At 43.2% G+C, this 26,426-nt stretch overlaps 1 protein-coding gene across 2 annotated transcripts; it reads left to right on the top strand.

Annotated features, from left to right (window-relative positions):
- The first annotated feature begins 1,304 nt into the window (after positions 1–1,304).
- Positions 1,305–26,426, top strand: LOC110494173 (serine/threonine-protein phosphatase 6 regulatory ankyrin repeat subunit C). 2 transcript variants are annotated; one of them, XM_036950249.1, is made up of 29 exons: positions 1,305–1,467; positions 2,455–2,533; positions 4,693–4,776; positions 8,590–8,668; positions 8,848–8,918; positions 9,174–9,374; positions 9,604–9,691; positions 10,242–10,384; positions 10,593–10,805; positions 11,091–11,169; positions 11,449–11,563; positions 16,444–16,526; positions 16,821–16,938; positions 17,045–17,113; positions 17,250–17,390; positions 17,480–17,539; positions 18,899–19,010; positions 19,508–19,579; positions 19,895–20,096; positions 20,274–20,361; positions 20,582–20,699; positions 21,652–21,871; positions 22,005–22,092; positions 22,300–22,383; positions 22,523–22,668; positions 22,935–23,017; positions 23,433–23,515; positions 23,756–23,847; positions 24,034–26,426. In XM_036950249.1, the coding sequence occupies exons 2-29, from the start codon at positions 2,507–2,509 to the stop codon at positions 24,276–24,278; spliced, it is 3,204 nt and encodes a 1,067-aa protein (XP_036806144.1). In that variant the 5' UTR covers positions 1,305–1,467; positions 2,455–2,506; the 3' UTR covers positions 24,279–26,426. The 2 variants fall into 2 exon arrangements, with proteins under 2 accessions (XP_036806144.1, XP_036806145.1); XM_036950250.1 differs by lacking the exon at positions 1,305–1,467 and having other exon boundaries at positions 2,321–2,533; positions 23,756–23,866; positions 24,034–24,192.

Here is a 26,426-nt window from a genome sequence, read left to right as displayed (position 1 = left end):
TCTTCATCACTTAACATTTTTTTGTGAATTTTGAAGAATTTATGTATGAATAAAAAACACATTTATAGAGGTTGTGTAAACCTCAGACCTTATTTTCTGTGTTTATTCCAAAGCCTATTTTCCCCATGTGGATGGCTTAATGAACCAAAGGTGACTTATTTCAGGGTTTTAGGACTACAAGTTGGCGAGCTCTATTACTAGTAGGGAACTTGTCTATCATTCCTGAGATCTGACTTCTCCCACATGCTGACCTCTGACGTCACCTACTAAGGAAATTACATTGACTTCTACATCAGATGGTGTCAGAGGAATGCCCAAAAAATTGCCAAAGACTCCAGCCACCCAAGCCATAGACTGTTCACTTTGCTACTGTACTGCAAACGCTACCGGAGCATTGGCTCTCGGACCAACAGGCTCCGAGACAGCTTCTGCTCCAAGTCATAAGACTGCTAAATAGTCTATTGATGGTACCCAAGCTATCGACACGGACTCTATCTTGCGCTGACCTTACGCACACTCACTATACTTTATATACACACTCACTCACACACACTATGCTGTCACTCCTACACAAATCCCTCACACATTCAAACACTACACACACACACAAGCATACCGACACACACACACAAGCATACACAATTTTACATTAATCATTTGCTGCTGCAACTCTGTTCTTTATTTTACTCTTATCATTATCTATCTGGATGCCTGGTCACTATACCCTGCCTGGTCACCTCGTACCTTTGCACATTGATGTGGTACTCCATTTATATAGCTCCATTCTTGTGTATTTTATTTATGTCATTCCTCTTGTGTTAGTTACTATTTTATTTATTATTATTTTTTAAACTCTGCATCTTTGGGAAAGTTCGTAGGCAAGCATTTAATAGTAAAGTCTACACCAATTGTATTCAGCTCATGTAATAAATACATTTCTATTTGATTGATAACAGCATTTTCTACAGTTAAATGCAACGAATAAAAAAAAAAAATGAAAAGCAATCAATGAATGTGTTTTGAACACTGTAATTTGTTTAAAAGCATAATATCTGTACTTTCATTTTTATGGTTCACGCAGCTTGTTGGACATTAGCCAATCAGCGTTTCTCAACGCGTTCAAAGCACCTGAATGTATCCAACTGGTATTTACGACTTCGCAACTTTACCACTTGGTTATGAATGCAGCATTCGATTCTTCTGAAATGTCATCGTGACTAGATTAGGCCACTCCCACTTAAATTAGGTAAATAGCTGCTAATCACGTGACTTATTAGTAATTTATTTTGGCAATGATTGTACTTATCACAATAATCAGGCTTCCATCCAACCCTTTTATGCTGATAAAGTACATGTCGGATAAAACATGTAATGACAGGCCTCATGGAAACAGACCATTCTCTGGTAAACTTTCCAAATGTCGACAAAACAAAGTGCGCTAGACAAGGTGGGATCGTTTTGTGTAAGGTAAAAATAATTATGCGAGAAATGTTGGTGGAAACGCTTTTATGCACAAATGTTGATATAATAACCATCATATAGGTGCGATGACATGTTGTCCGTCCCACTACAACTCGTCGGGAAAGCATGCAGTTTATTAGGCTACAGATTAAATACATTAGATATGATTAACTTCACAGGGTTGAATGTGCAAGGTGATGCTCTTGATGCACCATTCCAGTAAATATCGAGGGTTTTATTCTGGTAACATGATCTTCGACACTTAGCTGCTGTTTGACAAATACAAATTATCTCGCTCTTTTGTCCATACTAATCTCATCATGTAGGCTATATGTGAGCTCTAGCAAACAGCACGCACATACACTTTTGTATTTGCTGTTGGCAAGAGAGCACGTGTCAATAGCAGTATGGACACACTCAGTAGAGTTGAAAATGCGATTGAAACCGCAAACGTTTTTTTTTATGTGCGCTATGCACAGCCTTTTATCGACAAGTCAATTTGACGCAAACATCTCTGGTGGGAAAATGTGCGTATTGTTTGTATGCATATTTTAGAATATTTTCATGAAAATCTGTCGCAAATTAGATGGAAAGATGGCAAGGTTGACAACTACAAAAGATTGTAAAAAAAAAACATGCATGTTCTCAACAACAAAAATTAGATACAGCTACCCAACACACAACTAGTCCAGGTAGTTTTCTTGGAGAAGACCGATATAGAAGGGTATAACATTTATTGCAGACATATTTTTGTGACATAGTTACGATATTACTATACTAAAGGAATAATCTGGTGAATCATTACATTTATGGATGGATGTTGGTACACTATTCAAAGTGACCACTGTATGTCGCTGCTGCACTAGCTAGCTTTACCAACTGCAGCCGTTCAGAAACGCACACTTGTGTCTATCAGAGCAATAACAACTGCGAGCAAACACGCCACAGAACAAACCCTTCCCCGAATAATTGCCCCTATAACACATATCGCAGTTACATCTCCACCCGATCCTAATGAAGAAGCTTCGGCCTGACTGACTGGGAGATGGGAGTACAAAACATAACAGACCAGGTGGGTAATGCACATTAACGTTAGCTAGCTAAAACATTCCTTTTTGAAACCGTTGCTTCCTTTATCACTATTTCCTCATGAGGGCGGGTTTGATAGCTAGCTCACGCTAGCTGCGGTGCTTGGCCTGAAAAGTAGTTTATGGCTATTTAAACGATGCAGTCTGATCACATTCTACATGCTCCAATAAAGTATTCTAATGTGAGACTGTTTACTAAAATGATGTCACCAATGACTTGTTCGCTTGCTAATGCCAACTAGTTACATTTGGCAATAGGATTTTACACGCGAACGTTAGACCAGTTTGCCTAACCAGTCTAATCTACTTAACTAAATGATTTATGATGGAGTTGAGCGGCGACTGAAACGCGAACGTCACATACAGTAAAAAAAAGTAGTAAAAAAAAATAATCTAACTACTGATTTCAGCACCCAACGAATAGCCCCCAATTACACATACCAATGTCGTGTTTAATTTCGGGCTATTCGTTGGGTGCTAAAATCAGTAGGTTTCAATAGAAACGTCATTTTATGTGAGGTCGGAGCTCCAGTCCGTCCACACTAGTTGCCGCTCAACTCCATTATAAATAGCGGAGTTGAGTTTAATCGGCTAGCTAGGCTTCCATTCCATGCGGTAGCTAGTTAGCTAGCATTGGCGATGAGTCATATTCAGATTTGTAGCCAGCCACTGTCTAAGCATTTGGGATTTTATCATTTTCGGCATGCACACCTTGTTCAGACAACAACCAACCAATGTATTAAATGCTTAGCTAGCTAACGGTAGATGGCTGGCAGCGAGGGTACGGACTTAGCTACTGTAGCTCGCTACAATCAGCTAGCTAGGGACTGGGCTGTCACTAACATTTATTGGTAAGGTCTCTTGCTAGTTGCACATAAATGCTAGCTAGCTGCACATTGTGTATTTAGCTAGTTAACGAGACACTACGTTAATCAATAATAAGCTAACTTCACTTCCATCAGCTGTTACGATTGAATCACACTGCGTGATGAGGCGTTTTCCAAGTACGTTGTGTTGGGTGCATGCAGCTAGCTAGTGAGCAAATCTGACTAGTGTCTGTCTGCTAGTAATTCCCAATCAAGTTCAAATGGCTTGCTAATGACAATCATCCACCCTGTGTTATCAGGGAAGCATCACACCAATATCATGCTGACATGTAGTCTGACTATGACATAGTTTTATGTGATTCAGGCGAACATTTCAAACAACTTTGCAAGAAATATTCACAGGAGGATCGGTATGTCATTAGGGTGGCTTGGGGATAAACGTCATTAGGCTAGAATGTATGCGTTCACTGCTGCCCGCGCGCGTCTCTGTGTCGACCACTCATCTCTGCCTTGGCAAACATCTGTTTTCTCGAACCACATTGCATTTAGTCTCCCAGGGCAATGAATGCAAGTCAATGATATTAGTAGTAAATATTAGTATTTCCCTAATCATGTCCAAATTAAGCAATACGGCCAGAGGTGTGTTATATGGCCAATATACCACGGCTAAGGGCTGTTCTTAGCAGGATTCAATGCACAGTGCCTGGATACAGCCATTGGGTGCCTTATTGCTATTATAAACTGGCTACTAACGTAATTAGAACAGATTTCTTTTCGTCGTACCTCTTGTTATATGACCCTTGGTGCATTGTCTGATATACCACGGGTTTCAGCCAATCAACATTCAGGGCTCAAACCACCCAGTTTATAATAATTTCGAAGTAATTTTGAGTTACACAAATTTGAGATACTTTAGGATGATTTGGACAGGAAGGGCGAAAATTAAAAAAAATACATTAAAACCTCAACCCCATCTAAATAAAATAAAAATAATATAAATCATAGTGAGGATATTAATAGTGAGATGTGCAATGTCATTTTGTTCCTATATTTGATTTATTGAATTAAAATAAGATCATTTGACTTCTGTTTTTAAGAGTCAATTACTCAAACGCCAAAATAAATTGTATGAAAATGTGTTAAATTCAATCTTCAGGGAGCATTTTGTCCCATAGAGGGGGGTGTTTTTCCCCAATGATTTTCCCCGATATCCCCGATAGCTGGGCAACCCCCCCCCACCCCCTTGTTTTTTGACTCTTAAAAACATGGTATTTATTTGAACTCAGAATTTTTCTTGTGTTTATATTCTCTTCCAGACTCCACTGGTCCAGGCTATATTTAGCCGAAATGCAGAAGAAGTGAAGTTTTTGTTGCACAAGAATGAAGAAGTCAATGCACTGGTAAGATGGCTCGCTACATATGAACATGACCCCGTGTGAATCAATTTCCTCCACATCTCGCTTAACGGGCCAGCCAGTTAAGCAGGAAGGGATTACCTGTCAAATCCTCTACATGCTTTGACCTTCCTGTCAACTTTGAATCAGATATAGTTAATATCACACAGAGTCAATCAATCATCCTTTGGACCAGTAATGTTATACCCACAATATTTTGCACTTCACATTCTTGGTTTCAGCTTCCAACAGTAGCTATGCATGTTGTTCTCTTAAAGAGCCATCTTGTGAGTGTAAGCTGTGTTTTGTGTGTGTGTATGTGCACTGAACGTAAATGCACGTGGCCCATGTATTTGAGGACAAGGAGCAGATTAGCTTATGGCTAAGGGATTGATGGGAGGAAAAGCTTAGCAGTAAGGGAGTTTGGGCATCTTCCATCCAAGTAAGTAGCTGGTCAGTTCAGGTTCCTCCTCTCTGGTAATCTGACCAGTTGGCTGTCAAGATTAAAGGACCCCCCCCCCCCCCCCCCCCCCCCAGAGGAAGTTGCAGCCACTATTTCAATGTAATTTCCTGTCCTAAAGAAGAAATGCACATTTAGGTTCCACCTCCAAATAATGAAGGCTACTTATGCATATAAAAAAATTGGGTGTGGGAATTTCCACGTGGAGTTAATAACCATCAACAAATAGGGCAATGACAGCTGTCGGTGTAGCTAGCTAGCATGATAATATTATCTAGCTAGCTAATGTTATCTGTTGTTGCTGTTTTTTGTTGTTGACTACACCATATTCAAAAGATTAGCCAGCTTGTGCTATAGCAGGTTCTGGAGCTGGATTCGTCATAATCATTGCTGTAGGGAAAACATCGCTAGAGATGGAAACCACTGGCCTATCTTTGACTTCGCCATCTATTATTATCTCAAGTTTTGGCATCTTCCTTAAATTGCATCCGCAAATCCGCCATAGAAAGTTAGAAAGAGAAATATGAAGCTCCGGTAATATGGACAACTATTGAAAGATAGTTGATGTGTTTTTCTATATTGTAATGGACACGGTGCAACCTTTGGTAGGTAGGCTGTTTCGGCTGCAGTACGAATCCTATCATATCACACAATTTATAACATTTCTAAAATGGTCAGGTGTGTATGAATGTGTATTATATATATGTATGTATGTATGTATGTATGTATGTATGTATGTGTGTATGTGTATTTTAAATGTTTTATTATACAGACTAGATGAAAAAATAAGTGAAAATGGGCAATTTTCAGTTTAAAATAAAATAAAACGGAGGTGCAAAAACATGTTTAATTTGCTCCATGGCTGAGGCGGTCAAGTGGACACAAGGCTGTTTGGCTCATCTCAGTCATGAAGAGGAAGAACTTTGCAGCTGTTTCTGATTTAATAAACACATGCCATGCTAGTCGTTGGTAACATTAAAATAAAACCCAGCTCTAAAAATAAATGTAGGTTGAAATTAATTTTTGTCATATCATAGGAAAAGACAATGCATTCACATGGATTTGCACAAAGTGGGCATTTCGGATTTGTCACAACAAGGCCAAATATACATTGAGCCCCGAAGTATTGGGGCAGTGACACATTTGGTTCTTTTGGCTCTGTACTCCAGCACTTTGGATTTGAAACAATACAAGGTTAAAGTGCAGACTGACAGCTTTAATTTGAGGGTATTTTCATACATATCGGGTGAACCGTTTAGAAATTACAGCACTTTCTGTACATAGTCCCCCTATTTTAGGGGACCAAAAGTATTGTGACAAATTCACTTATGTCTATTAAATTAGTAGAAAGTAAGTGTTTTGGTCCTATATTCATAGCATGCAATTACTACATCAAGCTTGTGAATCTACACATTTCTTGGATGCATTAGGTGTTTGTTTTGGTTGTTTAAAATGTTTTTGTGCCTAATAGAAATTAATGGTAAATGTATTGTCATGTTGGAGTCACTGTTATTGTAAATATCAATTGAATATGTTTCTAAACACTTCTACATTAATGTGGATGCTTCCATGATTAAGGATATTCCTGAATGAATCATGAATGATGATGATGATTTAGAGGCATAAGTATCATACCCCCCCCCCCCCCAAAAAAAATATGCTAACATCCCCTGTCATTGTAAGGGTGAGCGGTTAGCATGTCTTGAGGGTATGATATTTGTGCATCTGTAACTTTCTCATTCATCATAGTCATTGTATTGTTTCAAATCCAAAGTGCTGGAATACAGAGCCAAAACAACGTGTCACTGTATAATACCATCGTCTTTCAGCTTGAAAAAGTGGATTTCGACTTATGTGGGCTATTAAAGAACCCTGACACAATGCTCTAGGTCCACTTTACAAACACACACAAACAGGCAGCCTCGCAGGAGCTAAAACAGGGAGAGGCTAGAAACTTCTACAGTGAGAGGAAGGGGTGTTAAATTGAGTGCATGTTTTCAATCAGCACTGGTTCAAATATGGCTTGGTGCCAGCATGTAAATTCAGTAGCTGCAATTTGTCAAATGTCACAACAAAAACTTAAATCAGTAAGTCAGTTTGTATTATATGTTAATATACTTTGCATTTGTCATGGAGTCAATATTTGGCAGAGGTCAAATATTATACCACTGTAAATACTCAGTTGTGGCCACTAGACCTGGGGCTGTATTCAATCACTACTTAAAGTCAAAGAATCTGTTCAAGCACAGCAAAAAAAAAAACGGTTTTAATTAATATGCTGTTGAGCTTCCTGTACTTCACTTTCACATAGTTAACAGAGTTTTGTTGCCTTAATGCATCCAAACATGAATTATTGCAATGCAAGACAGATTACATATTTAACTTGTACGACCAAAACCCAGTCAGTCAGTCCGTCAGTCAGTCAGTGATTGAATGATGCGTATGGAGAATAAGACTGTGATTTCCTTACTAGGGCTGCAATGAGTGAGGCCTGAGCCATGAGTCATTCACTTGTGGGTTTACACTGACTGCACACATTCCAGTACGGAGGACAGGGTCATCTAAGAGGCTAGAGATGCCTGAGCAATTTTACTCACCAAGGTGGATTTCAAGCCCCACTTTTGTTGCCTGGCTACTCGGACTCCTTGCGCTGCCAAACGCTAACGTTAGTTTCTTCTCTGCAACGAGTCTGGATCTGAGTACCTCCCAATGATTTCTAGAATGTAATCATATTCGGACCATTCGGATTGGTCACAAAAAAAACGATTGGTTAGTCCAGAGCTAAAATGCACGTGGGTATGCTGCGTTTTGAAAGTTAGAGTTTAGTTAGAGATGATCCAATCGCTGATAACTTTATGTACAGCGGCACTCATTTTGACGTCAACACAAACTTCTTCAACGATGGCAGTCTCAGACTGAAGTATGTAGCAAACATCGAGAGCAGTGGAATAATTCAGTTTGAGTCGCCAGGGAACTTTCAGTTTGCAGAATAAAAAAATCCGGTCTACCTCCTTGCAAAATAAAGCAGACCTAACCCCGACTGATTATTTTGTGAGTTAAAAGTTCCACTGTGCATTCATATTGAATATTCTTTTAACTTGAATTTTTTGCAGGATGATGGCAATTTTTATTCATGTATTTTTAATGTCCTGTGATTGAAAGCTATTTTCCATAGTTGGTGTGAAGTTCAAGCCTGTCATGTTAGATGTAGCATGTCTTATATTCTTTGGCTTTGGGGTTTATCGTTCAACTCACTGTTTGTTTTTATTACACTGCCTTAGGATGATATCAGAACCAACAGTGGGCTTAAATCTGGGATCTTGCTTACTGTTGTTTCTCTGTCTGCTGTCTCTCCTCAGGACCAAGAACGCCGTACCCCCTTACATGCTGCTGCGTGTTTGGGCGACGTTCACATTATGGACCTTCTCATTAATTCAGGTAACGTTCTCCAGCACGAGACAGACCGTTTTCAGAGGGATTCGCATTGTTCACTCAATTATCCCTATCCTATTTTATTTATTTTTTTAAAGGTTGAGCTGAGCTACAGAATAGTTGACTGAGTTCGTCCTTCATCTCTCACTCTCTCTCTCTTGCCTGCTTGCTCCTCTCTCTCTCAGGTGCTAGTATTAACGCTAAGGACCAAGGCTGGCGGACTCCCCTGCATCGGGCAGCTGCCTCACAGAACGAAGTAAGACTATCTTTGCAGGACAGTGCTGTGTGAAGGCCATTTCAAATACAATATGTAAAACCTGCTACAGTCATTTACCTGGAATTCCTCATCAGTCTTAATAGCACTTCTTAGGGCTCATTTTCTTAGGTAACCAATATGGCAGATAAATTCATTTTCTCTCCTTCCTTGAATGAGTAGCTAGCTATATGAATGTCGGGTGATAAAGTTTCACTCCTCATACTTTTTTATTTATTCTCCTACCGTCTTTCCCAGAAGGCCGTGGGGCTGCTGCTGAGACAGGATGCGGAGGTCAATGCCCGGGATAAATTCTGGCAGACGCCGTTGCACGTGGCTGCGGCCAACCGGGCAACACGCTGCGCTGAGGCTCTCATCCCCAAGCTGAGCAGCCTGAACGTGGCGGACCGCTCCGGCAGGACTGCTCTGCACCACGCTGCACACAGCGGCCACGTGGAGGTCGGGTCACAGCGGGATTTTACGGTCATAGGGTGGAGGGTTTTGAGTAATACTGAAATGGCACCCAATCCCCTATAAAGTTCACTATTTTTGACCAGGATCCGCATAGTATCTGCTATACAGGGAACTGGTGCCATTTCAGACACATCCTCTTTGCTGAACTGGTCTTCCTCTCCTCAGAAAGGTGTCTTACTGTACCCATTTTAACTAATCTCCTGTCTGTATCCAGATGGTGAATTTGCTCCTCAACAAAGGGGCCAACCTGAGTGCCAGCGATAAGAAGGAGAGGCAGCCAATCCACTGGGCCGCATACCTCGGTGGGTGGGACCTTAGAATGGACACTTCCTTAAATTGACACACTTTCCTCTCCTTGTTCAAGAGGCTTGGCCTGAGCAAAGGCACTGATCTGGAAATCAACTTGCAGACTTCCTGTCAAGGGATTAGGGTTGTCACGATACCAGTATCCCAATCCAGATTTTCCATGCCAAAAAAGAAAACACAAATTGGACTAAACTCTATTGTCCTATTAAAAATCGACTATGTAAAATTGTGGGTGCTATAGCTTGTAAAATAAACAAATTTGACTAGGTGACAAATTAATGCTGTTTGGTTGTAACTTTGGTTTGGTTTTCCTCAAGAAATGAAATCCTCCATGTTTTGTTTCCTTGCCACGATACGTCCGAGTATTGTGATGCTGGTAGCGTGACAACCCTACAAAGGATCCTTGTCTACAAAGAAAAGCAAACCTGTGCCAAATTGCATATCCTCACACACAAACAGAAAATTGCCAAGGCTTTCGTTAACCTGTCTGTGTGTCTGTAGTGTCTGTATGTACCATGAATGTACGGTTGTCTCCTCTTCCCTCAGGGCATCTGCAGATCGTGAAGCTTCTTGTGGCGCGGAGCGCGGACGCCATGTGCAGGGACAAGCGCGGATATACCCCGCTCCACGCTGCAGCTGCCAGCGGCCAGATTGAGGTGGTCAAGTACCTGCTGCGGCTGGGTTCAGAGGTGAGGTGCCAGGGGGTGTGGCTTCCTATTGTTGAATTCTTTGCTTGTGTGTTTTTTTACATTTTTATTTATTATTATTATTATTATTATTTTTTTTTTACAAAAGTGCATTCCTAGTATAATTTAGGTTAGGGCCTATCAGGGATGTCTTCAGGCCCTATAACCATCTCACCATATAATTTCTGCCTTTTCTTTGTCTCCACGTCAGATTGATGAGCCTAACGCCTTTGGGAACACAGCGCTCCACATGGCGTGCTACACGGGCCAGGAGGCGGTGGCCAACGAGCTGGTGAACCGTGGCGCCAACGTCAACCAACCCAACCACCACGGTGGCACGCCGCTGCACCTGGCCGCTGTCTCAACCAACGGGGCGCTCTGCCTCGAGCTGCTAGTCAACAACGGTGCTGACGTCAACATGCAGGTCGGTCTGAGGACTCCCGGGAAATGAGGAAATGAGGGAATAAGGGATTGGTTGCACCCGAAATGGCACCCTATTCCTTATATAGTGCACTATGGGCCCTGGTCAAATGTAGTGCACTATATAAGGAATAGGTTGCCATTTGGGAGTCTTAGTCAACAGATGGCAGAAGTGGCATTTATAAACAAGGATATTTTGAATAACATCCCAAGTTGTTTTGTGTATGTTTGAGGTAAATCGATTATTTTCATAACAAGAAATGTTTTTGTTTCTCTCTTTCTCTCACAGAGTAAAGAAGGGAAGAGCCCTTTGCACATGGCCGCTATTCACGGGCGCTTCACCCGCTCCCAGATCCTTATCCAAAACGGTAACCACACACACATCATAAAACACAATATTATCACACACTACACTTCAAATACAAGGATAGTGTGTTTGTCCCTGAAATACTGCAGGCACTTTTCACAAACTTCAGTTGAAGCGCACCAGCCAAACATACACAACACTCATCCTCCAGCCCATAGCAACCACCACAACTCCAACAGCCGGATGGCATCTCATAACTGTGTGAAAAACAATATGGTGCAAATCTCCTCTGCCCCTAACCCCCCCCCCCCCCCCCCCTCTCTCTCTCTCGTATGTGCAGGTGGGGATATAGACTGTGTAGATAAATATGGCAATACTCCTCTTCACGTTGCTGCTAAGCACGGCCACGAGCTGCTGATCAGCACCCTGATGACTAACGGTGCTGACACAGCCAGGTGAGAGACTGTTTTCCATAAGCGCGGCTACTTTCCACAGAGGATCAGTTTTGAGTTTGAAATTGATGTGGAGTCATTTTGATCTGATCGGTATGGGATAGACTTTTTCACGAGAGACCATGCCATGCAACCGCCTCAGAGATTATGCGACACCTTCGGCAGGTGTACACGGAACAAGGCCCGTGAAAACGATGTGGAGTGCAATCGATTTTGTTTGAGTCTTGCTCACACAAAGCCCCAAAGCTGTGTGCTGACTGTGGACCCAAAGCATAAAGAGAAGATGAGATTGGTTCATGCATAATGGCACGCGTATAAGGGAACAATAGTGTCCACTACAATCAACAAATGTATATCTTGTAAACTTTTTATATCTTGTCATGAATTCGGAAAGTATTCAGACCCCTTCACTTTTTCCACATTTTGTTTCATTATAGCCTTATTCAAACATTTCCCTCATCAAGCTACACACCATAACCCATAATGAGAAAGTGAAAACTTTTTTTTTTCAAAATTTTTGCAAATGTATTAACAATAAACAGATACCTTATTTATATAAGTATTCATCAGACCCTTCGCTATGAGACTCGAAATTGAGCTCAGGTGCATCCTGTTTCCATTGGTCATGCTTGAGATGGTTCTACAACTTGATTGGAGTCCACCTGTGGTAAATTCAATTGATTGGACATGATTTGGAAAGGCACACACCTGTCTATATAAGGTCCCACAGTTGACAGTGCATGTCAGAGCAAAAACGAAGCCTAAGGTCAAAGGAATTGTATGTAGAGCTCCAAGACAGGATTGTGTCGATGCACAGATCTGGGAAAGAGTACCAAAATAAATTGCAGCGTTGAAGGTCCCCAAGAACACAGTGGCTTCCATCATTCTTAAATGGAAGAAGTTTGGAACAACCAAGACTCTTCCTAGAGCTGGCCGCTCGGACAAACTGAGCAATCATGGGACAAGGGCCTTGGTCGGGGAGGTGACCAAGAACCCGATGGTCACTCTGACAGAGCTCCAGAGTTCCTCTGTGGAGATGGGATAACCTTCCAGAAGGACAACTATCTCTGCAGCACTCCGCCAATCAGGCCTTTATGGTAGTGGCCAGAAGGAAGCCACTCCTCAGTAAAAGGCATGTGACAGCCCGCTTGGAGTTTGCTAAAAGGCACCTAAAGGACTCTCAGACCATGAGAAACAAGATTCTCTGGTCTGATGAAACCAAGATTGAACCATTTGGCCAGAATGCCAAGTGTCACATCTGCAGGAAACCTGGCACCATCCCTACGGTGATGCATGATGGTGGCAGCATCATGCTGTGGGGTTGTTTTTCAGCTGCAGGGACTGGGAGACTAGTCAGGATTGAGGGAAAGATGAATGGAGCAAAGTACAGAGAGATCCTTGATGAAAACCTGCTTCAGGGAGCTCAGACCTCAGACTGGGGCGAACAACCATATGCAAACATCCAAGACAACGCAGGAGTGGCTTTGGGGCAAGTCTCAGTGTCCTTGAGTGACCCAGCCAGAGCCCAGACTTGAACCCGATCGAACCTCTCTGGATAGACCTCTCTGGATAGACCTCTCTGGATAGACCTCTCTGGATAGACCTCTCTGGATAGACCTGTACAGCGACGCTCACCATCCAACCTGACAGAGCTGGAGAGGATCTGCAGAGAAGAATAGGAGAAACTCCCCAAATACAGGTGTGCCAAGCTTGTAGCGTCATACCCAATAAGACCCGAGGCTGCCAAAGGTGCTTCAACAAAGTACTGAGTAAAGGGTCTCAAAACTTACGTAAATTTCATTATTATATATATATATATGTACATATACAGTGCCTTGCGAAAGTATTCGGCCCCCTTGAACTTTGCGACCTTTTGCCACATTTCAGGCTTCAAACATAAAGATATAAAACAATTTTTTTGTGAAGAATCAACAACAAGTGGGACACAATCATGAAGTGGAACAACATTTATTGGATATTTCAAACTTTTTTAACAAATCAAAAACTGAAAAATTGGGCGTGCAAAATTATTCGGCCCCTTTACTTTCAGTGCAGCAAACTCTCTCCAGAAGTTCAGTGAGCATCTCTGAATGATCCAATGTTGACCTAAATGGCTAATGATGATAAATACAATCCACCTGTGTGTAATCAAGTCTCCGTTTAAATGCACCTGCACTGTGATAGTCTCAGAGGTCCGTTAAAAGCGCAGAGAGCATCATGAAGAACAAGGAACACACCAGGCAGGTCCGAGATACTGTTGTGAAGAAGTTTAAAGCCGGATTTGGATACAAAAAGATTTCCCAAGCTTTAAACATCCCAAGGAGCACTGTGCAAGCGATAATATTGAAATGGAAGGAGTATCAGACCACTGCAAATCTACCAAGATCTGGCCCTCCCTCTAAACTTTCAGCTCATACAAGGAGAAGACTGATCAGAGATGCAGCCAAGAGGCCCATGATCACTCTGGATGAACTGCAGAGATCTACAGCTGAGGTGGGAGACTCTGTCCATAGGACAACAATCAGTCGTATATTGCACAAATCTGGCCTTTATGGAAGAGTGGCAAGAAGAAAGCCATTTCTTAAAGATATCCATAAAAAGTGTTGTTTAAAGTTTGCCACAAGCCACCTGGGAGACACACCAAACATGTGGAAGAAGGTGCTCTGGTCAGATGAAACCAAAATTGAACTTTTTGGCAACAATGCAAAACGTTATGTTTGGCGTAAAAGCAACACAGCTGAACACACCATCCCCACTGTCAAACATGGTGGTGGCAGCATCATGGTTTGGGCCTGCTTTTCTTCAGCAGGGACAGGGAAGATGGTTAAAATTGATGGGAAGATGGATGGAGCCAAATACAGGACCATTCTGGAAGAAGACCTGAGACTGGGACGGAGATTTGTCTTCCAACAAGACAATGATCCAAAACATAAAGCAAAATCTACAATGGAATGGTTCAAAACTAAACATATCCAGGTGTTAGAATGGCCAAGTCAAAGTCCAGACCTGAATCCAATCGAGAATCTGTGGAAAGAACTGAAAAATGCTGTTCACAAATGCTCTCCATCCAACCTCACTGAGCTTGAGCTGTTTTGCAAGGAGGAATGGGGAAAATGTCAGTCTCTCGATGTGCAAAACTGATAGAGACATACCCCAAGCGACTTACAGCTGTAATCGCAGCAAAAGATGGCGCTACAAAGTATTAACTTAAGGGGGCTGAATAATTTTGCACGCCCAATTTTTCAGTTTTTGATTTGTTAAAAAGTTTGAAATATCCAATAAATGTCGTTCCACTTCATGATTGTGTCCCACTTGTTGTTGATTCTTCACAAAAAAATAGTTTTATATCTTTATGTTTGAAGCCTGAAATGTGGCAAAAGGTCGCAAAGTTCAAGGGGGCCGAATACTTTCGCAAGGCACTGTGTGTGTGTGTATATGTGTGTGTATATATGTATATATATATATATATATATATATATATATATATATATATATATATATATATACAAACATTTCTAAAAAACGGTTTTTGCTTTGTCAGTATGGAGTATTGTGTATAGTTTAATGAAGTAAAAAAAAAACCAGATTGAATCCATTTTAGAATAAGGCTGTAACATAACACAATGTGGTGAAAGTCGAGGGGTCTGAATACCTTTTGAATGCAGTGTATTGCCACATATTTATTATTGCAATTCGTCCTTTACAATTCTTCATGCACTGGTGCTTTTGTTTACAATTACAGCAAATAATTTCACCTGTGCACCTGGCTGATTATATTATGTTTTTTGTTTTGTCAAAAGAAGCTGTAACTGGACTTTTCTAATTACTTTAACTCTATTACTAATTGAATCTACAAATCAAAAGTTGATCAAGTGGATTACACTGCAATGTTTTTATTGTAAGGGAAACTAAAATAGGCTATAGGCCTATGTTTTTTGTTGGACTTTAGAATTATACAAATCATATCCTTGACTATCTAAACAAATAACTATTGGTATTTAAAAATATATATTTCGTCATGCCGTTACTCCTTTCTAATAGTTGATGCACCATTTATCAATCGTTGGTGCTTATGTTTGCTGCATCTTGTGGGTTGATATGCATCTGATGATCATATGCTAAAGGAGATGCCTGGCAACGTTCTCTAGCGGGTACTTATAGGCTGAAAGGCCTTAAGATGCTTTTGGGAAACAGGGCCCTGGTTTGTTAGTCTGCAGTCTGTCTCCCCTCTCAGTACCTGTGATATTTTTGTGCGCTGTGGTTGGCTTCAGTCAAATTAGCAAATATCTAATTGGGGGGGGGGGGGGGGGGGGGGCATGCTATCCTATATTTATTTATGGAAAACGCTGCTCACACACACACACACACACACACGCGGTTTGTTCTTCTATCCTTGTGGGGACCTAAAATAGATTTCCATTCAAAATCCTATTTTCTTAACCTAACCCCCTACCCTAACCGTAAACCTAACGCCTAAGCTTAAAATAGCCTTTGTCATCATGGGGACATAGGAAATGTCCCCACAATGGATCGTTTTGCTATCCTTGTGGGGACTTTCGGGGATTTTTGGTCCCCTCAAGGATAGAATAACCGACACACATATACACAGTCAGGTTACAGAAAATACACACAATTCAGGTGTAGAACAACTGTATTTATGGCAGAACAAGACATCTCTCCTGAGAGAATGTTGTCAGAAGATCAGCTCTTCCACTGCTTATGCAACATAATGGTCCTCTCAACAGAACTAGCAGCAAAGCTCGCATTTCTCTTCTAGTTAACATTGTATGTTACATATTTGAGACGATACAGTGTCTGATCTCCTTGCCCGTCTTATATCTTCCCTTATCCATCTGTCATTGTTTCTCACTCTTTCTCTGTAGGCAAGGGATTCATGGGATGTTTTCGTTGCATTTGGCTGTGCTCTACGGGTTTTCAGACTGTTGTCGCAAGTTACTCTCCTCAGGTAAGTCTTTAGACTGAAATTGTTGTTTGTATAATGGAAACGGATCATGTTCCATGGATGTGTACATTCAAATTGACCTAAGTAGTTGTTTATCAGATAGAATGTGAGAGGGCTCGTACATACAACACATTCTTTAACTACTAGCTTTTCCTCATTTAGTGTTATGTTCAGAAACAGAGATTTGAATAGATGTCCTTCTCACTACACACAAAGGCCATTGTTCTTTCCAGACCTCCTGATGTGGTCACCCTGTATGACCACACTTCCTGTTTTGTGCTGTCGCGCTTCCTGCAGGTCAGCTGTACAGCATTGTATCATCTCTAAGCAACGAGTATGTGCTGTCAGCCGGGTTTGACATAAACACCCCAGACAGCCTGGGGAGGACCTGCCTGCACGCCGCTGCCTCTGGAGGGTGAGCACGTGTACCCGCGCACACACCATTTTGTTAATGAAGAGAGAGCTTTGTTAATGGTTGTGTAATCGTCTCATTTGTATTTCTGTTCTCTCTTTGACTGCAGAAACGTTGAATGTCTTAACTTGCTGTTGAGCAGTGGTGCCGACTTGAGCAAAAAGGACAAACTGGGAAAGTGAGTGGTCTCATTCTGGAATTCAACTTGTTTTTCCTCATAGGATTCACTCTGACACAAATGCTATTTTATTCTCGTCCCTTCTCCCGTGAGTGTGACTCATCACCTCTCTCCTCTTCCCTCCCTCTCTTGGCAGAGCTCCTTTACACTACGCTGCTGCGAATGGGAGCTACCAGTGCACGGTTGCCCTGGTGAGTGCTGGTGCCGAGGTGAATGATCTGGACCAGAAAGGCTGCAGCCCCCTGCACTATGCTGCCGCATCGCAGACCTTCTGCCGGTGAGACACACACAACACACAGACAGAGGGGCAAAAAATATACCAGACTCCAAAATTTAACTGACTTTTTTTTTTTTTTTCCCCCCCAGAGTGGACAGACATTACTCAGTCGGACACCAGAGTGAGGAGAGGGCAAAGGAGGACTTTTTGTAAGTCTCTCACCATGATGTCATCTCAGTTTTATCCAGCTTAAACCATATAAACCTACCAACTGACCAAGCTCAAAAATGTTGGTTTTTCAGAAGATAGGAACTGTTTAGAAATGTACACTTTCCTGCAATGGTTTAAGTTCAAGTTAACCCGCCCATGTATACTGAACAAAAATATAAACGCGACATGCAACAATTTAAGATTCTACTGCGTCAGTCAATTTAAATACATTCATTAGGCCCTAATCTATGGATTTCACATTACTGGAAATACAGATATGCATCTGTTGGTTACAGATACCTTTAAAAATAAGGTAGGGGCGTGGGACCACCATTTGCCTCATGCAGCGCAACACATCTCCTTAGCATTGAGTTGATCAAGCTGTTGATTGTGGAATGTTGTCCCACTCCTCTTCAATGGCTACGCGAAGTTGCTGGATGTTGGCGGGAACTGGAACATGCCATTGTACATGTTGATCCAGAGCATCCTAAACATGCTCAATAGGTGTCATGTCTGGTGAGTGTGCAGGCCATGGAAGAACTGTGACATTTTCAGCTTCCAGCAATTGTGTACAGATCCTTGTGACATGGGGCCTTGCATTATCATGTTGAAACATGATGATAGTGGCAGAAGAATGGCATGACAAAGAGCCTCAGGATTTAGTCACGGTATCTCTGTGCATTCAAATTGCCATAAATAAAATGCAATTGTGTTCGTTGTCTAACTTATGCCTGCCCATACCATAGCCATACCATTGACATCAGCAAATGGCTCGCCCACATGACGCCATACACGTGGTCTGTGGGTGTGAGGATGGTTGGACATACTGCCAACTTCTATAAAACGAAGTTGAAGGTGGCTTATGGTAGAGAAATGAACATTAAATACTCTGGCAACAGCTCTGGTGGACATTCCTGCACTCAGCATGCCAGTTGCACGCTCCCTCAGCTTGAGACACCTTGACGTGTTGTGACTGAACTGCACATTTTAGTGGCCCAGTACAAGATGAACCTGTGTAATGACGTGCTGTGTAATCAGCTTCTTGATATGCCCCACCTGTCAGGTGGATGGATTATCTTGGCAAAGGAGAAACGCTCACTAACAAGGATGTAACTAAATTTGTGTACAAGATTTGAGAGAAATAAGCTGTTTGTGCGTATGGAACATTTCTGGGATCTTTTATTTCAGCTCATGAAACATGGGACCAACACTTCACATGTTGTGTTTATATGTTTGTTCATTGTATTTGACGGCTTGTTGTTTGATCACAATTTTTTTTCCTCTCTCTGTGGTGACATAGTTGTGTATCCAGAAGCTTGTTGGTTGACCTAACATGACGGTCTCCCCTGTATGTGTAGTTGTTTGGAGTATCTGCTGGATAACGGGGCTGACCCGGCTCTGAGGAACACCAAGGGTTACAGCGCAGTCCACTACGCAGCAGCCCACGGAAACAAGCAGAACCTGGAGCTGGTGAGTCAGTGGGAGGAGGGACTGAAGGTGTATGTGTGTGTGTGTGTGTGTGTGCATGCTACAGACAGACAGGCAAAGATGAGGCGTATGACGGATGCATTTCAACAGTGGCTTACCCTCCTCGTCTTCTGCACTATGAAAGAACAGGACAAGTGGCGGTGAAGTCCTAGTAGACATCCAACCATGTTGCTTTCACTAGTCCGTTGTTTTCAGATCAGTGCCGATGAAGACGAGGAAACTTTAGAGCATCGAGATGTGTTCAAATTTGCGCTTGGTTTGAAACTGGTCATAGCCTTTGTAAGAAAGTGGTATTTTCATCCACACCTTTAAGCGCTGGGAGTGGGTGTCGGTAAATCATTTACTTTCACTTCCTCGTCACAGGGCTAAGCTCAGGTGACTGAGTCGTGTACCGCTTCCTTTGGGAAGTGCAGTAATCTCTGAATGTGGTGCAGTATGTACAGGTTGTAAACTCCTGTCTTTGTCCCTCTGTTCCCCAGCTCTTGGAGATGTCGTTCAACTGTCTGGGAGACGTGGAGAGCAGTGTTCCAGTTAGCCCTTTGCACTTAGCCGTGAGTACGGTACACCCGCTGAGCTTCGTTTCCGCTGGCCTGAAGGTCTACTTGGCTGCACTGTATGCGCTTTCTATAGATTGTTTCAACTTCAAATGAACACATTGCACTAGTTTAATTACGGTCCCTCTTAGTTCTACAGTGCAAGTTCAAAGTTGGAGTGAACTATTAAACACACTTACCCAATGAATTGACACGTTTACACACTTCAGTTTGACTGTTGTGTGGTTCTAGTTCTGAAGTTGGAGTGTGATGTCCCTCGAACACAGTGACTCATCGCCATTCTCACACTCGTGTTTTTCTCCCTCCACCCAGGCGTATAACGGTCACTGTGAGGCGTTGGGGGTGCTGTCTGAAACGCTGGTGAGTCTGGACGTTCGGGATGCGGGGGGGCGCACTGCCCTATACTTGGCAGCCCAGAAGGGACACGCTCAGTGCTTGGAGGTCCTGCTGTCCCATGGGGTCTCCTGCCACCTCAGGGAGCGCCGCAACAAGTGGACCCCACTCCATGTCGCAGGTGTGTGTGTGCGTTTTCCACTTTCCGTGTTTTTTGTGATTGTTAGATTCTAATCCACAATGGTGTTTGGATGTGTGTATGAGCTTTTTTCAGTATTTTCAGTCTTCTCTGTTACCTGCTCTTCATTGTGTGTGTGAGCTTGTCTCAATATTTGACCTCCGTCACCACCTCCTCCAGCTTCCAACGGCCAAACAGACTGTCTGCTCATGCTGGTCAACCGAGGGGAGAAGGCTGACATCATTGACATTGCCGACGTACAGGGACAGTGAGTGACTGTCATTCATTTCTTGAACATGTTTGTTGAATAATGTGTTTGTTGAAAAATGTGTGTTTGTTGAATATGTGTGCACCCACTAGAATAGGAAAGATGATTTTTGCTGTTTTTTTAAACACAATTCTCAGGTAGTGGGATCCCTTTTTTTTAACCTACTGGTTATTTGTGTGTAAAAAACCCTGGGATTGTGTGTGTGTGTGTGTGTGTGTAGGACGGCTCTGATGCTGGCAGCTCTGGGCAGCCACACTGACTGTGTCCACATCCTGCTGGAGAAGGGAGCCGGGGTCGACGCCGCCGACAAGCGAGGCCGCACTGCCCTACATAGAGCTGTGAGTGTCCCCACCATGTGTATGTGCTTGGTCTAACCATAACATCTGCTAAATCTCAAAATATATTGCCAATGGGGGTCCCCTGCAGTCACATTCATCGAATCTGGGTAGATGGGACACTTAGAGAAACTGCTGATGAACTACACTATATATACAAAACTATGTGGACATCCCTTCAAATTAGTGGATTCTGCTATTTCAGCCACACGCATTGCTGACAGGTGTATAAAATTGAGCACACAGCCACGCAATCTCCATAGACAAACATTGACAGTATTTTTTCAATTTTATTTAACCTTTATTTAACTAGGCAAGTCAGTTAAGAACAAATTATTAATTCCAAAGACTGCCTACCCCGGGCCAAACCCTCCCCTAACCCGGACGACGCTGGGCCAATTGTGCACCGCCCTACGGGACTCCTTATCACGGCCGGTTATGATACAGTCTGGGATCAAACCAGGGTCTGTAGTGATGCAGTGCCTTAGACCGCTGCGCCACTCGAGAGCCTTACTGAAGAGCTCCGTGACTTTCAAAGTGGCACCGTCATAGGATTGTTTGTAAAATTTCTGCGCTTCTAGAGCTGCCCCGGTCAACTCTTTAAGTGCTGTTATTGTGATGTGGAAAGGTCTAGGAGCAACAATGGCTCAGCCGCGAAGGGGTAGGCGCCACAAGCTCACAGAATGGGACCGCCAAGTGCTGAAGCGGGTAAAAATCACCAGTCGTCTGGTGCAACACTCCCTGGAGACCAACTCTGTATTAATGCCCATGATTTTGGAATGAGATGTTGGGCGAGCAGGTGTTCACACAGTTTTGGTCATGTAGTGTATATTGACCTGCAGTGATGGTCCAAGAAAGTTATTCCTTTCAACTGTTCTTCTCGATCTCTCTGTCCTCTTTCTCTTGTCAGTGAAGGGTTCTGTCTCTTTAACTCTTTCTCTGTCTCCTCCTGCAGGCGGTGATGGGCAGTGAGGACTGTGTGTCGGCCCTGCTGGAGCATGGTGCTTCGGCTCTGTGCAGGGATTTCCGGGGGCGCACCCCCCTGCACCTGGCCGCCTCCTGCGGCCACATGGAGCTCCTGCGCAGCCTGCTGCAGGGTGCCACACGCACCGACCCCCTTGACTCAATGCTGGACTACAGCGGATACACTCCCACCCACTGGGCCGCTTACCACGGTGAGTCACACACACTACCTTCCCTGAGAGTCTACAAATAACCTCAGTGAGTAACACACAGTGTGGGATTGGGCCAAATAGCATTGAGAGAACTTCTAAACTGTGTCTTGACTCCATCTCTCGTCTCTTTCAGGGCACGAAGACTGTTTGGACGTTTTACTTGAACACAAACATTTTAGTATCCAGGAAGGAAACCCCTTCACCCCATTGCACTGTGCTCTGTGAGTACCGCCGCTGGTTCCCCCTGCTCTTTAGGGTTCTGGATTCCGCTATTATTATCAGAGCTTCTGTTTTGAAAAACGTAAATCTGTCGGAATGATGAGACCTGGTGTTGAATTCATCAGAATGTTGACCTGGCTACTGCTGTCCTTTTTGTATGACGGAGAGATGGAGGATGTTTTCTCACAGTTTGTCTGGTTCCTTTCCAGAATAAATGGCCATGATGGTGCTGCTGAACTACTGGTAGAGACGGTCGGACCTCAGATGGTGAACATCAGAGACGCCAAAGGAAGGTGTGTGTCTGTCGTGACTTTCTGCATATGCCTTTGTGTGTACGGAGCTCTGTCAAGTCTGATGTATTGCAGCTTGCCACTCGCTTACCTGTCTCGGTCTTGTCTGTCTGGTGGTGGCTGTCCTGGGCTGTGCCTGAAGGACCCCGTTGCATGCAGCTGCCTATTCGGAGAGTGTTGGCGGGCTGCAGCTGGCCCTGGTCCAGGGGGCAGAGGTCAATGCCGTGGACACCACAGGACGCTCCGCCCTGATGGTTGCCGCCGACAACGGACGGACCGCAGCCGTCGGTGAGTGGCCAGAAAATAGACAATGTGATTATTGCACCCAGTAAATATGAGAACTGAACGTTTAGTGGGCTTATTAGTTTGGTATACATTTATGTTTTTATTTTATATGTATTTATTAAAAGTATTTATGAACTGTGTAATTGTGGACGCCACATCAAATGGCAACCCTTGCTAGTGACCATAGCAAGTGGAGGAAGCTTGTTGTCGACTGTTCTGCAGCCGAATGATGATGATGTGTAATTGTGAGAGATGTGTGAACCCAACAGAGATCCTGCTGCACCAGGCCAAGGCAGACCTGACCCTGTTGGATGTCAATGACAACACCGCCCTTCACCTGGCCTGCAGCAAGGCAAGACACTCCTTCATACGCCTAGCTGACACACGGTCTACTGTTATTTAGAATTATGACTCACTGTAGCCAAATTCACAACCTAAGTTATTTTAAAAACTCTGGCATCTATCAACTATACAGAAAACAAGCATGACAGATCCACATATCATTGGATAACTGCTTTACATCTTCAGATTGCTCATGTTTATTACTGTTGATACCAAAGCATTATTAGGTGGCAGGGAAATGGCATGTGTGTACTGTACTAATGGTTCAATCCCAGTGTACTAAACCTGACCTTTATGTGTTTCCCTGCAATAGGGGGTATATTTGTACATCAAGCTGCCTTGCGCTACAGAAACAGGAGATCTTGACTTTATAGGCTGTTCTCGGACAAGGCTCGCTTGCTTACTTAATGTGTTTTCTCCCACAGGCTCATGAGATGTGTGCCCTGTTAATCCTGGGAGAGATCAGCGACCCCTCCCTCATCAATGCAACGAACAGTGCACTGCAAATGTGAGCCATCATCATCGCAGAGACTCAACCTTTCATGAAAGACACTGTTCAACACTGTATAAAACCCAAGCTTCATCTCTCACTCAGCCCCTTTAAACTCCCAGTCTGTATGACTCCTAACTCCGGGAGTTAAGATGAATGAGAGCTGAAGCTGGGGGACCTATACAAAACCGTGAAGACCTTGCGTTTTGTTTACCCAGGTGGTCTATTGACTGTTTATCCCATTTCCCTCTTCCCCAGGCCCCTTCATATCGCAGCGAGGAACGGTCTGGCTACAGTGGTCCAGGTGCTCCTCAGCCAGGGGGCAGCTGTGATGGCTATAGATGAGGAGGGTGAGTCACCACAGTGTCGGTTAGTGTTGGCCATTTTCTTCTGTCGCTTCGGATAGGGTGTCTGATATGCATGTTCACCTCTTGACTAAGCAGGTTGTTATTGGAAACCATAAAAGAGAATTTGTTATTCTTAAATGTGAAATATACATTTTAATCAATGTGCGTGTTTCTGTCTCCTATCGTCAGGCCACACCCCGGCCCTGGCCTGTGCCCCTAACAAGGATGTGGCGGACTGCCTGGCCCTGATCCTCTCCACCATGAAGCCTTTCCCTCCCAAAGACGCCAGCGCCGCCGCCTCCTTTGGCCTCAACCTGCTGAAGCACTGTGGCATCGCCACCACCTGCGGGCCCCTGCCCAACGGCACCCTGCACCACGCCTACGCCAAGGACCGCCACGGCACCGCCGGCCTGGACGGCTGCTTCACCGAGTGAAGCGAACCCCCAACCTGTTCCCCTCAGACCTCCCTTCCCTGTCCCCTTATATCTTTAACTAGCCAGATCTGCCCTCTGTAATCCACTATGATCCGGGGGACCCCCCCCCCCCCCCCCCCCTTCTAACACACACAACAAGAGCAGGAATATACTTTGAATTACATGTGTGTAAGTGAGCGTGTGCGTTTGGATGTGTGTGTTTGGATGTGTGTGTCGGTATATGTGCGTGTGCGTTTGTCTGTGTGTTTAAAGAAAAACTAAATCCCTTATGGGTGCAGTCAAACATATATGCAATTATTTGCCTCTCCTCTGTGGCATATCGTCTCTGTCGTCGCTAGCCTGGCCTTAGGTCAGGCACCCTCTGTCCAGTGTCCAGGACAGAGCACGTCACTGAGTCCCTCTGAATCGTACCGGCAGAGTTTCTGTATCATCATGAAGTTATCACGGTTTTGTTGAATTAACAGATTCACAAGCATGTGTTATAAGCTACGGTCTAAATTAATTCTAAATTCAATTTAAATTATTGTGAATTTTTGACATTGCACTTCAACAACGAATGAACTTACCTCGCAAATCCCAGTGAAAGCGATGACCTAGTAGAAGGAGAACGGTGCCTCGCCAACTTCTACTCTGACTGAAACTGGTGCAATATGCAGCATGTGTGGGTATTTCCAGTGCTGAGCCTCTCTCCGAAGACTAGAATAAAACTGAAGTAATAGAGCGAGGGAAAGAACGGGAGAGAGTGCTAGACCGTCGCTGGGTTTGACTGTACAGTTAAGAGTCTGGGTGAGTTGAGAGCTCTGCAGAGAAGCCCATGGATTTGAAAACAAGCGGTGACAAGCTGGTGTTGACTCACCTAGAAGTCCGACAACAAGCACCTCCCACTTGCTAAGGCTGTCTGAGTGACCTCATCCACCAGGTCCAGTAGATGCCTGACTTTTGTTGTCTGGGTTTTTCTGCATTAGCCCCCTCTCACTGAGTCCATACTGAAGGGAGTCGTTGTGGGTCTTGCCTGAACCCCACTCCCGTTCGTCACTGTCGTAGAATACGTTTGGTACCTTAAGGCGGTTCTAAGACGTTTCTGGATATTTAACAATGTTGTGCCTATGGAATACTGAGAGACAACCACAACCCCTTAACCTCACCTAGTTTATACCCTCTGATCTCCCACCTGATTCCTGATTATTTAAGATTTTAAAAGAGAACAATGCTAGTGGGACATTTTTAAAGGATGAAATGTAGATTTGAAGAGAAATGGGTTTAGCACACATACTGAACAGCATAAGCTATGTTTGTTGCTGTCGTATAAACACTTGTTTACATAATGTAAATGGTTGTCGTATTTACTTGTGAATCGACAGTCTAATATGTTTGCACAATAAGGCCATGCCTCCAGTAGGAAAATAAAGAGCGAAGACGTGTTTTCAATATAGCTGCTAAAATATTGCTGCCTTTTCCATGGATTCTATTCACGGTTTCTGTCAATGCGGGTCTACATTTGGTGTGTAATTTTTTTTTTTTTTCATTATTGGGAAGCAATATTCAAACAGACTTCAAATTCTTTAGCATTTTTTTTCTTTTCATGCAGTTTGCTGTGTGGAAAGGTTCATGTTTTTACCTCAACATTGGGGATGACTTCAAGTTTTCAAGAAAACAATTTGCACTACCTCCAAAGTTAGTATTATTTTTCAAATGGAATAGGTAGAATGTTTTTTTAAATTGTTTTTCTATTCTTTCCAAACAGCCATACTTGAAAAAAAGTCAGTAATCCCAATCAAACGGCATGCGCTGTAATCCTCACTTGTCACGTTGATAGGCATAGCATTGGGAGTTGTCAAAAGTACAGCCAAAAACACAAATGCATTCCTTTTTAAATTTGAATTAGGCACGTCTTGTACTTACCTCAAAGATTTTAACAACGCAACTCATTGACTCCTGTTTGGGCCACACTATAGATCCATTCATTTTTGTTGATCGCTTCTCTGCCGCCTTTTGCACAGTAGTTGAATCAGTGTAGTTTCAAGGGTAATCAGTTGATTACGCTATTTATGAAGATTGTTAGTTACGTTCATCTGAAAAGAATTCAAAATGATGTTCACTCCGTTTGTAATTGTTTTCTTGAGATTGTAAAGATCCCCCCCACATTTT

This window comes from Oncorhynchus mykiss, chromosome 17, assembly GCF_013265735.2.
Source record: "Oncorhynchus mykiss isolate Arlee chromosome 17, USDA_OmykA_1.1, whole genome shotgun sequence".
NCBI classification, from domain to species: domain Eukaryota; kingdom Metazoa; phylum Chordata; class Actinopteri; order Salmoniformes; family Salmonidae; genus Oncorhynchus; species Oncorhynchus mykiss.
This window is presented reverse-complemented; position numbering and strand designations above follow the sequence as displayed.

What these genes read in the sequence shown, in the direction of transcription:
- LOC110494173 (XM_036950249.1), top strand. Translation starts at nt 2,507, where the DNA reads ATGGGAGTACAAAACATAACAGACCAG. An exon ending in TGCTGCGGCTGGGTTCAGAG is followed by an intron (nt 10,385 to 10,592) that starts GTGAGGTGCCAG and finishes TCTCCACGTCAG; the next exon opens with ATTGATGAGCCTAACGCCTT. An exon ending in GCACTGCCCTACATAGAGCT is followed by an intron (nt 20,700 to 21,651) that starts GTGAGTGTCCCC and finishes CTCCTCCTGCAG; the next exon opens with GCGGTGATGGGCAGTGAGGA.